This window comes from Acinonyx jubatus, chromosome B1 (assembly GCF_027475565.1).
Source record: "Acinonyx jubatus isolate Ajub_Pintada_27869175 chromosome B1, VMU_Ajub_asm_v1.0, whole genome shotgun sequence".
Taxonomy (NCBI): domain Eukaryota; kingdom Metazoa; phylum Chordata; class Mammalia; order Carnivora; family Felidae; genus Acinonyx; species Acinonyx jubatus.
Genome location: NC_069382.1, coordinates 49,132,578 through 49,145,747, shown reverse-complemented (window position 1 = coordinate 49,145,747; position 13,170 = coordinate 49,132,578). Strand labels below are relative to the sequence as shown.

General features: G+C 34.9%; 1 protein-coding gene across 10 annotated transcripts in view; it reads right to left on the bottom strand.

The window, feature by feature from the left end:
• The window catches only part of HMBOX1 (homeobox containing 1), a 193,118-nt gene that overhangs the window by 89,323 nt on the left and 90,625 nt on the right, over positions 1–13,170 (bottom strand). For all 10 annotated transcript variants that reach the window (XM_027069701.2, XM_027069728.2, XM_027069735.2 and 7 more), the window contains one exon: positions 6,140–6,225. In XM_027069701.2, coding sequence (XP_026925502.1) covers positions 6,140–6,225 — 86 coding nt within the window. The remainder of the gene's footprint in view (positions 1–6,139; positions 6,226–13,170) is intronic.

Here is a 13,170-nt window from a genome sequence, read left to right as displayed (position 1 = left end):
ACTTGTTAAATGTACTTAGTTTAAAAACAGCCTAGAATTAGCTAACTAGAAAACATACTTGGAAATATTGGGTCAAAGCCCCTCATCTTAAAATAAGTAAAACAGAGGCTCAGAGAAGCTATATGATTCTCCCCAGGACTAGAAGGACTAGAACTTTGGTATTCTAAAGTTTCAAGTTTGTCTTTTCATTATACCACTACCATTAAAGAAAACAAAATTATGATTTCTTAAAAGACACAGATGTAACTTTTTTTTCTTCTTCCACTTTAAGAGGATAAGAATCCAATTAGTGTATTTCTTTGGCTGATAAGCACTCACTCGAGCTCTGCCCACTTACTCATTTATTCTGCCTGCTTGATTTTTCCCAGAGGTCATATAAAAAGAAAATCATGTTTTAAGAATGCTAAAAGCCAAAGACAATGTTTCACCACGAAAGTGAATATAAAACCTACGGGTGGGATAAAACCTATCCCACCACTGATAGTCAGAATTTAGAATCTTGGTCGACCTCTTACAGAGGTAAAAATCCACCCTTAGTGGGAGCAGCTGTGACTCTGTGAAAGAAGCTACAAATAACATGCTGGGAAATTCAGCAGGCACTGTTATTATATCCTGTTTATACTGTCATTTTTCCTATCAGTAGGATATTATTTATGCAGACCCCACCCATGAACTTCTTGTTTATCTTATTATAGAAATCCTCCAAATCTATAAAAAGAAGCCTCTGTATTAGTTTCTGGAACAAGCACATGTGTTATAATTTTGCACCTCACTACAGTTTTTTTATTTAGCAATCTCTTTTGTTAGGCCCTACTCATTCTCATTTTTATCTCAAGGTTGATTTATTTCATTATTTCACATATTAGAGTTGAACTTAACTTTTTAAAGGCTCCATAACAGGACATAGATTCTGGGGCTCCACACCTTAAACTTTATTTTGCGAAGATTTCATCAGGTAGAGATATTCTTGTAAGATACACTTCACTAATTTGTTTAAAGACAAAAAGTGGCTATATGCTGAGATCAGGTACCCCTAGTGAGTGAGTCCTAGATGTCTAGAAGCTTATGTAGGCTTCTCTATGCCAGGTATGCCAATTATGATGGACAAGCTTTCTTTTTTTTTTTTTTTCTAAGAAATTTTATTTTATTTTATTTTTTTTAATATATGAAATTTATTGTCAAATTGGTTTCCATACAACACCCAGTGCTCATCCTAAAAGGCGCCCTCCTCAATACCCATCACCCACCCCCTCCTCCCTCCCACCCCCCATCAACCCTCAGTTTGTTCTCAGTTTTTAACAGTCTCTTATGCTTTGGCTCTCTCCCACTCTAACCTCTTTTTTTTTTTTTTTCCTTCCCCTCCCCCATGGGTTTCTGTTAAGTTTCTCAGGATCCACATAAGAGTGAAACCATATGGTATCTGTCTTTCTCTGTATGGCTTATTTCACTTAGCATCACACTCTCCAGTTCCATCCACGTTGCTACAAAAGGCCATATTTCATTTTTTCTCATTGCCACGTAGTATTCCATTGTGTATATAAACCACAATTTCTTTATCCATTCATCAGTGGATGGACATTTAGGCTCTTTCCATAATTTGGCTATTGTTGAGAGTGCTGCTATAAACATTGGGGTACAAGTGCCCCTATGCCTCAGTACTCCTGTATCCCTTGGATAAATTCCTAGCAGTGCTATTGCTGGGTCATAGGGTAGGTCTATTTTTAATTTTCTGAGGAACCTCCACACTGCTTTCCAGAATGGCTGCACCAATTTGCATTCCCACCAACAGTGCAAGAAGGTTCCCGTTTCTCCACATCCTCTCCAGCATCTATAGTCTCCTGATTTGTTCATTTTGGCCACTCTGACTGGCGTGAGGTGATATCTGAGTGTGGTTTTGATTTGTATTTCCCTGATAAGGAGCGACGTTGAACATCTTTTCATGTGCCTGTTGGCCATCCGGATGTCTTCTTTAGAGAAGTGTCTATTCATGTTTTCTGCCCATTTCTTCACTGGGTTATTTGTTTTTCGGGTGTGGAGTTTGGTGAGCTCTTTATAGATTTTGGATACTAGTCCTTTGTCCGATATGTCATTTGCAAATATCTTTTCCCATTCCGTTGGTTGCCTTTTAGTTTTGTTGGTTGTTTCCTTTGCTGTGCAGAAGCTTTTTATCTTCATAAGGTCCCAGTAATTCACTTTTGCTTTTAATTCCCTTGCCTTGTGTCAAGTAAGAGATTGCTACGGCTGAGGTCAGAGAGGTCTTTTCCTGCTTTCTCCTCTAAGGTTTTGATGGTTTCCTGTCTCACATTCAGGTCCTTTATATGATGGACAAGCTTTCTATGGATTCTCACTGACTCACTATTTTCTAGTTGGATCTCTTTTCTAGAATGAAAAGCCCTGCCCCTGAGGCTAGTTTGATGGGTCAAGTGAAAATGCAACACAGTAATAAATGAGAAATACATGAATTCACTAAGTTGACCAATGGGACAATGAAACAATCTTGTTATAAATCACCCTCACTCCCCTGCCTTATGTAAATAACTGAATTAAAGCAGATAAAAGAAAGATGCAAATTCCTTAAGGGCAGAAATTCACGCAGCATTTGGTGAACAAATAATTATTTTTGGAGAGGGAACGTCACTGGACAAAGTTAATATTGGATAAGCTTTCATATGTTCAGCTTGTGTCAGCTTCACTAAAACTCCTTTTACCCTACAAGACAGCACTACAAGGCAGCTAGGTAAACATGAAATCTTCAGAAAGTATGTATAATGCTAGACTCTCTGGGAATGTGCAAGAAAGATCACTGCTTTTTGTTTTTTTGTTTTTTTGCTTTTTTAAAAAAAATGTTTATTTATTTTTGGCAAAGAGGGAGCAAGCATGAGCAGGAGAGGGGCAGAGAGAAAGGGAGACAGAGGATCCGAAGCAGACTCTGCACTGACAGCAGCAAGCCCCATGCAGAGCTTGAACTCATGAACCATGAGATATGACCTAAGCCGAAGTCAGATGTTCAACTGACTGAGCCACCCAGGTGCCCTGAAAGATCACTGCTTTTAAAGAACTTTACTCTAAAATGCATAACTGAAATGAGGCATAGTACCTAAGAGTGGTGAACTTAGTGTAACTGATTTCATAAAAAGAGAATTCTAGGAGCACCTGGGTGGCTCAGTTGATTGAGCATCTGACTCTTGATTTCAACTCAGGTCATGATCTCAGTTCATTGGATTGAGCCCCACATAAGGCTCTGAGCTGAGAGTGAGGAGCCTGCTTAGGATTCTTTTCCTTTGCCCCACCCCCACCTCAAAATAAGTAAACATTTAAAAAAAAGAGAGAGAGAGAGATCTACGTGTGCTAAAGTGATCAAAGAAGCCAGAATGAGGATAATAATTGAGCTAAAAAAATTTTTTTTTAATTTTATTTATTTTGAGAGAGAGAGAGAGAGAGAGAGAGAGAGAGGACAGAGCAAGAGGGAGAAAGAGAGAATCCCAAGCAGGCTCTGCACCATCAGCACAGAACCTGATGTGGAGCTTGAACTCACCAACTGTGAGATCATGACTTGAGCTGAAATCAAGAGCCAGATGCTTAACCAACTGAGCCACCCAGGCACCTCAAGGTAATCTTGATAAACAGAACATTATAAGGCTGAAGTGTGAAGGGGAAAAGCATACTAGGCACAAACAATGATTTGTAAGCATCGAAGTGAGAATTCTGAAAATGGTGAGTACCTAAATTTAGTTAGGGAGAATACTGAACAGAAGATGGCAATAAAAAGAAGGCTGGAGTCAGACTATAAGGAGTTTCATTTTTCAGACAATGGAGAACCATTAAAGATATGTGATCAAGGGAAAATGTGCCCAAGCTTTTGGAATAGGAATGAAGAGGAGGAAGAATAAGTTGGATTGAGGTTGAAATGGGGGAAGAAGTTTTTAACACTACCAAATCCTATGATTATAGAAGAAAAATAAAGGTCATGTGATATAACAAATAATAAATGTGTAAAAATATTTTCAGAACCACAAGATGGCATTATGAGGACTCTTACTGAGTGGCACAATGTTAAAAATATGCCAGTCCACTGAAATTTAATGTCAGAAAAGCTTACCAATCTCCTAGAATTGTACTTCTCAAACCCAAATTATCTGGGGATCTGGTTAAAATGAAAATTCTGATTCAGCAGGTTTAGGGTGGTACTCTGTATCTTTACATTTCTAACAAGCTCCAAATAATGCTGTTCCACGGACTACACTTTGAGTAGCAAGACGCTAAAACATCTTTCAGCTTCCCTTTCCAAAAAGGCAATACTACTGTGTTTAATCCACTATGCTATAACTATTCCCTTTAGATATTCCTAAGAAATTCCTTTTAAAGGTATTTTCTTATAATGTGAATCAATGTCAGATGGGTTTCAAAAGCTACTATTTTATTTACTTTCATTTTTTTAAGTTTCTTTATTTTGAGAAAGAGAGAGCATAAGTAGGGGAGTGGCAGAGAGAGAGAATCCTAAGCAGGCTCTGCATTGTCAGCATAGAGCCAGATGTGGGTATTGAACTCACAAACTGTGAAATCATGACCTGAGCCAAAGTTGGACAGTTTACTGACTGAGCCACCCAGGCACCCCAAAAGCTACTGTTTTAAAAGTCTACGATGACTCAAGATTCGGGGGATTCAAGACCCTCAAAAACACTTCCACCTGGAAAAATAATCAACTCTATAATACCGTTCTATAACACTACAGTTTTATTCTTTTTTGTAGCTGACAAACTAGAAGATACTATTGTTTCTAATCTTAGAGATAAAGTAAAAGCCCTGAAAAGACAATACTCTGTCTTTTCACAGTGCACATCAGTGGGTTTTACCAAAACTTGCCCTTACAATGCCCTTAGCATATTCCTTAATCCTTGAAGATAAAGGTAAAAATGTATTTTAAATATTCTATTGAAAGGTATAAAAATTAAATGTGTACACATCCTTCTATTAAGAAAGATTTCTACATGGAAGGATATGCCTTTAATTAGAATCTTTTACCATGAATATAGGCATCATTTGTAAAAGTATATTACTAGTGTTATATATCACACACACATATATATTAGAATTGGTTGACTCTTGGGATGAAATTTAAGACTTCTGAAATCTCAAGTTTCATTTTTTACCATACTGATGGTCAATAACAACTTTTTTACATAAATTAGCTTCAATAAATACCGATGTCTAGAGAACAGAAATGATATCTTAAAATTGGAAGGTACTATGTGATTAGATCCAACTATTTCATCATATAGGTAAGAATCTGAGATGCAGAGGCTAAAAAGCCCAAAGTCACGTAGGTGCTAACGGCATGTCAAACAAGGAGGGGAGGAGGAAAAAACTAATTTTTAAATCCATTAATGTACAACATACAACAACGTACCAAATACAAAATGTAGTTAAAAGAGTTTCCAGTTCTTCTAACGACTAAGATATAGTTGAGTTTATATTAGGTCTATAAATAAATCACTGATATCCAAGAAAGAAAGAATACATACCAACAAACACAACATGCTACCCCCATATTTAAGAACTCCATAAAAAACGCAATCTGAATAGAGAATGACACATATACACCACATACTTGAGATGGGGCTGCGGTGGGGTGGGTAATGGGATGGTATATAAAGAACAAAGAGAAGACAATGATAACTCTTATCTTCTCAGTAACGGTTTGAAGAGAGCTTCACATACGAAAAGGGCTTAAAAAAAAAAACTTCCTTTACTCTCATGGATAATTTTTTAATTGGTAAAATTGAGAATCAGGAGGACTGCAAGCTTTTAAAAACATGAAATGTAGATAGCAGTTGGATGTGCATGTGTCATAAGCTCTGTCAGTTACAAGAAAACCAGAGACCCTTTTTTAGTCATAAAATGGGGAATTTTGTGGTTATCACAAATGCTATAAAATTTACTAGCACCAGTTTAAAAAAAAAAATCACTGGAGAAGTTTCATGATATCAGAGACAATGGGTTTTAAATCATAGGCATACATTATTATGCCTAAGTTGACAGGTCTGTGCTGCAATGCAGAAATGCAAGCAATATTCCAACATCTGCACCAGAAGGCAGAGACTAGACATGATTCCAGAATAAAGGGCTCTTTAGCTCTTACCTGTTACCTGTGCAACAACTGCTTGGGAAATCCTCCGATTGGCAAGAAAGGCTTTGATTTCCTCTTTTATCACACTGCTGTCCCTCCTAACAAAAACAGAAGACAAGACCAACAATGTATGTTGAAGGTAGAAATCCTCATCTTTGCTAAGAAAGGTGAAGCAGAGAGGTGGGGAGCACATAGAAAGAAAGAACACAAAAATAAAGGTAAACAGACCAAGCTTGTGTGAAAATATGAAATTAAAACAAACCAAGAAACACCAAATATTCAAGTCCTAAAACATCACACCATCAGACAGACGCTTTAGTGAATGCCACAGTAGATATAAGTCTCATACCAGACGATGGTTAATCGCATGCTGTGTGTAATTCACATTAGGAACAAGGCTGCCATATGGTATATACTAAGTTTCATTACTGAGGAATGAATATACCTTACACAGACAGAAATCCTAGAAAAATAAAAAGCAATAACAACAACAAAAATCAGTTGTGAGTAGACTGTGGGCTCGCATGTTAACTATGAAACTGCATAATGTTCATTTTAAAACCTTTGTTAAAGGAACAGAAATCATCATCATTCTTACAACTGCTAAAAACATTAGCCATTTGAAAATTTTAATTTGCCTTCTTTTTCCTGTATAAACCAAAAAAAAAAATTAAGTGGGATGAAATGAATATAGAATTTTAATATAAAAAGGCAACATTAATTTCCTATTATATGTAATATACAGTACTTAAAACTATATTGTGTCCTTGAGATTACATACATATTATAGATCTAATTTTTCCTCCACTAAGACAACAACAAATTCTCACAAGACGAGACATTTACTAGAACAATGAAAGGCAAGACTTCTATTTCTCCACAATACACTTTAAGTAAAACTTATACCCTTAAAACCAACCAATTTCTCTTTGAATACTTTATGTTCAACAGGATTACATAAATAAAGTATTGATTTTTGATCAAGCTCAAAAAAACCACAGAATAGTGGTAATTTATAATCTCATACAGGGTCAGCAAACTATGGCTAAATCTGGCCTCCCAATTGTTTTTATACAACCTGTAAGAGCTAAGTAAGAATGTTTTTCACACTTGCAGTCATTATGTGATGACAGAGAATACTAACTCTGAACATGAATTAAGCAAAGTATTATCTCCTCACCAAAAATTCCATCTTTCTATTGGTAGGCCTATGTTTTAAAAACTATATTCAATATTGTATTTTGTCAATAAAAATCTGTGCCTTTTTTTTCCCTCTTAGATGTTAAGTATTAAGTATGTGTATTATATCCTCTATTTTGCCTCTTGGCCACAAAGTGTAAGATGTTTACCATCTACTCTTTCCGACCCCTGATCTGAGAAAAAAGGATCATGAAATCTTTACAAATCATTTTGTAAATGAACCACAAACTTCCAAACTACTTATAGGAGCCCAAGTCTTTCTAAAGATTATTTGGAGTAACAAAAGAAAAGATCCTACCCAAAAATAATCAGTTGTGATTTTAACTTAGAGCAGGTATGTTAGCCCTTTCGTGAGGAGGGGCTATACATTGTGTGAATGGATACCAATGTTCCCTTTCAGGAATTCTGGAAAAGAGCAGAGAAGTAATAGTAGTGACAAGCTTTCAATCTGAAGCTCTTCTGTATATTCCTGACCTACTGGTTAGAAATGCTAGTCAAAAAGATTCCTAAAGAAAGAAAACAGCTGCCTAATCCAATACTTAAAATTTCTCATACTCCTCTAGATTCTTATCTAGATACTGGCTAGATTCCCTCCAAAATGCTTGTTCATATTGGAAGTTATTTCTTTGAAAAACATGCACTCTCATTTGATTTAAAAATGTGTATCTGAAATAAAAAGGCACAATACATTTAAATACATTTTAAAGTCAAATAAAATAAACTGCTCTGTATAATACAGGTAGTATAGACCAAATGGCTCTCAAAATCCACCAATAAATACCTGCGCAAGGGATAATTTCAGCAGTATGAATTTGCCTTACGTAAATAAAACAACCAAATCATTTGGTCTCTGATACAGCTTCAAAATTAATCTGAAAAAATTTAAATAAAGCACTGCATTGCAATGTATAGACTATCCTTCTAGGAAAATGAAAAGTGAGTTTAACAGAATATTTATTGAGGTTAAATAAAAAACGCGCTTTCTGGGAAAAATGATTAAATGGTATTTTCTTGACTACGGATTTAAATTGGAATTTAAATCAATTTATTTTAAATCAAATTCACCTAGAGTAGACACTAAATCATAAAGAGGAGATAACATTCAATTATTCCAATAGGAAATACCTAATTTGTGAATTATTCACAGCCTTGCAGTATGACATTATCAAGGGCTGCAGAAAGACAAAAAGAACTTCAAAAAGTCTGCAAAACAGCAGCAATTCATTTACCCTCCCATAGACTATATTTTTAGATACTTGGCAAGTTCCTAAGTACCAAGTTAAAATAAGTTAAAAAAATAATAGTAACAAAACCTCTTTAGTCAACTGCTTTACCAGAGAGAAGCTTTTTCAAACTGAAGAAAAACTTAAGACTTAAAAGATAAGGATATGCTTGGGCAAGTCATTTAATAAAGCTGGACCCTGGTTTCATCATCTGGTAAAATGAGAACATTAATACCACCATCACAAGGCTTTTAAAATTTTTCTCCAAGCATGGAAATTAAATTTAAATAAAATTTAGTGTTAAATGTATGTATATGTGTGTATATGTGCATAATATAAAAAATAAAAAATTCTTCAATGAAAAATTTTTTGAAACTGTAAAACCATTAAACAATGACTATTATTTTATAAAACTCCAGAAAGAATCCCAGAAGAAGAAACAAAGGATCTGCTATAATTACCTACATCTGAAGTAAACATCTATATCAGGTGCTTTAAGGCACCATGGAAAGATTTAGACACAAATAGTGATGTGTTTAGTTGGTTTCATCAGGTATAGGTATCCCCTGCTTTCTGAAGGTTCGCAGTATGCCACTCTGCTTTTAGAAAAGAGCTACATTAGTATGGTAATAGCATTTTTTGGTAAAAGCCAAAATCTCCTTCGGATTTCGGTTAGTGAAAACGGGTACGAATGTAGGTCTTTCCTAAAAGTGAAGTGGTATAACTCAAGCTTTCAGATGGTGGGCGGGGGGTGAGGGCAGACCTGTATTTTCAAAATAGTAATAGCATTCAACTTTCACTGTGTCCAGTTCTCTTGTGTATTTCAAAGACCTCCATTCTACAGGGTTAACTATGTTCTTTAAACTTTCACATATTCCCCCTCATTCAGTCTTCTTTAACAACAAGGCTCTCCTACTGTCCACATCAAAACTCTGAAATCACCAGTTTCCTGATGTGAAAACTCTTTTGGTTACTCCAAATCTAATTTCCTTATATTCTCCTACTGCTTACTTTCTGTCTTCATTTGAAATTTTTCATCCTCTTTAAAAAGAATGGATCCCTTTTTCTTCACTTCTTTTTTTTTTTTTAGAAAAACCAATTTTTTCAAGTTTTTATTTTAATCACCAAGTGCTTATCGTGATTCACTTCTCTTATAAAATCTCACATTCCTCATGATTTGTACTCCTCAAGTCTTATAGTGAAACACAAGTTGATCTTCTTTGATTCCATGGCTTACTTTCAAGATAATCTACCACTCTATTTGCATCGAACCACTTAAAATCGATGTCCTCTCCTCCTACTACCTTTTCCAAATCACAGCCATGCTGAATTCATCTATCTGGGTGATTTCCACATAGGGATAAAATTCTTCCTTTCCACCCTCCATTGTCATTATTTTTATAACTTGCTAAACTTTCCATTGTTACCCACAGACCTTTCTTAACATCCAAATGAATTAATCAGGAATGCCTCTTTGCAGAATCACCCTTTCTTTAAGACACAATTTAACAGTCATCTATTCAGAGACGTTCTCCCTGATACAGCTAAGAAAGATCTTTTCTTACAACAACTAACTTTATCATTTCAATTATACTACTCACATGCTAACCTATTACATGGTATTCTGTATTATAGCAGTTCCCCAGACCTGGTCTTATCGCTCCTACTAGCCTGTGAAGTCTTTTGGCACAAAGATTGCATCTTATTCATCATGGGGTTTGCATATAATAGAGCTTAATTTGTTCAGTGAATGAACAAATTTGTAGTTGAAGATAAAAGGTTGTAGTATGGCAAACCTGATCTAGATAATTTATAAAACAGCTCTAAATTCTTAATCTCAGATATGTTTAAGCTTCCTAAATCAGAATGGAAAAAGAGTTATTTATGCTAGTTCAAAATGGCAATCCTTCCATTTCCAGAATGAAGGCTATTAAAGACTACGTGTTTAAAAGTTGTATGCTTTAAGATCTTCTGTATTTTCTCAGTTGATATACACTACACATTCTTTAGGACCCCTTAAAGGTAGCCATCTATCTCAAAGACTTCCAGAGATGGACCCGTCCCTACAAAGACTATTTCACAGGTGAGAAAATATAATTACATATAAATTCTTTAGCTTTTAAATAAAAACCTGCTCCTTTAATTTCTACTCATGGAGATAAAGCATAATTTAAAAATTTTAAAGATAATTTTAAAAGAAAAGCTACTCTATATGTATAAACAACATGATAACTGAATTTAGAAAATAAATATCCTAAATCACCTATTGTTAGGCATATAGACAACCACTCAGAATAAAGTCTTAGATCTTGTATAAAATACTAACACAGTTTGTATAAAATACTAACATTTAAGTACATGGGTAGTTAAGCATAACACCTATAATATATGGCATTGTTTATGACTTCTTCATAAGCCTCATTTTACTTGTTATTTTATAATACATACGTGAAAGAGCAGGCACTTTAATAGATGTACACTGTAATATAAACGGATGTATATATACAACAGTATATAAATATGTGTGTTAATAGATGCATTTAAAAAATATTAATATGTGAAATGGGTGTTCATTCTAGCTCTTGGTTTTAAAGTTCTTCCTAAAATGTTATATATTCAATAATGTGTTGAGAGCTCACATTCTAGTTTCTTTCTTGTTTCACCATGATCAATTAAAAATGAGAAAAGTTACTTTCTTTCTGATTCTTTCCTAACAAGTTGATCAAATATACAATTATAACCTAATTTCTATAAAAAATTTCCTTGTGTGCCCTGAAATTATTAGGTATTAAGTCTGAACTCAATGGCTTATGTAATTTGAAAAATATTTATCTTATGGTTGAGTGCTGTAGACGCAGGGAAATGTGAGCATGCAAGATGTGAATTACATGTATCTAGAAAAGGAGACAGGAAGGCATTCAGGTACTCATTCTCCCTACTTACAGCCCACCAAATCTAATTCACCAAAATGTCACCATAGTGTTGAGTGATTAGTAAGGGCAGGATAGCCCTATGTAGGCACAGGATACTGAAAGATCCACCACTCAAAAATTTCTCTAACACTCTACCAAATAAAAATTCATCTGGTTAGTAAATGATCTGAAGTGGCAAATGCACGTGGGGGGTGAGGGAGAGAGGAACAGCCCATTAAGGCATTCACAAGTTTGTCTTGTGTTGTATCTACCACTGTTCTTAAAATCTTACTGAAATCTGCAGATGTGAAAAATTTATTTAAGAGGCAACAGATACCAGAGACATGGTAATAAAGACGTGGGTCAGAATTCAGGCTCTGCCACTTAATATTTAGGTTTTCTTGGGCTAGTTATTTAAATTTTGTGAATCTCAATTTTTCTGCTCCACCTCACACACAGCACTGTTATGATGATGAAAAGGTTGAGAATAGTCATGCAATAAACTTCTCCCTCTGATCTAAGGTTACTATGTGCAAACTTGAGAAAAATTAGAAGTGGGTACAAAGGAGGAGTGCCAGTGTGGGTGAGAACACAATGGCAGAGGACCACAGAGAGCCAGAAAGTTCAGTGAGACCCCCTAGATGATTAGAGAACCAAAGTAGAAGTTCAAAGAAGCAGAGAATAGGACAAAGTATCCTAACTATACAACAAGTGGCAGTTTGTAAATTAAATGCTGGTAACAGTGCATAAACATGTATACATTTAATGATGAAACGTGAATGTGCATTTATGGTGGGATTTAATTACAAATCCTATTCATTGCTAAATAGGTTTTCTGTTTATTTTGAAAACATAGTTGCATTACAACAATATGCCAATGTAAGAGTTAATAGTTAAGTTTTTAGACCATTATAGTCAAGCTTTAGATCTTGGTCAATCTCCCAGAGCCCTTTGTTAACATGAAAGTTTCCCTAAATTTCATGGCAGTCTAATACACATTTGGGAATTAACTATTATATGTTAAAAGCTTATTAAAACTGATTAATGACAGCAACAAAAAACAAGTAGCATATAAATTTTATTAGTGATACCCTCTCTACTCAGAATAATTAAAAGCTAACCTTGTTATATTTCAGGGACTTAAGTAACTTCTATTTGCCCAAATGGTTTTCTCGCTCAATCATGACAATGATATACATATTAAAATCAAAAGAACACCTAAACTGTGGCTAGCTGCTTTAATAAATGACAATGAATTCAAAGCCAAATTGATCTCTTATATTTTTAAGTTTTAAACATTTAAATAACAGGGTCCAATGGCTGCTCTATTAACCTATTCATCACAGGAATTACATTGGCATCTAGATGCAATAGCCCTTCAACTCATGATTCCATATAAGGTAGTGTAACCCTAAAAACAAATTTGGGACTGTTTGTTTAAAAGGTATTTTACCACGGCAGCACTATAGAATAGATCTCCCATACGGCAATATTAAGTCACCATTATACTATCTTCAAGTCTTAAAATCTTTAGGAAGAACTATAACTCATAGGTTTTAATTTTATTTCTGACAAAATTCGTACTGTAAATTCTTTCATTATCTATTGTAACTACCTGCAGGCTCTCCTCCCTACTACAGTAGTGGTAATCTATTGAAAACAATGCTTTTATCATGTCTATTCCCACAGACCTGTAAAAAAGCCTTAA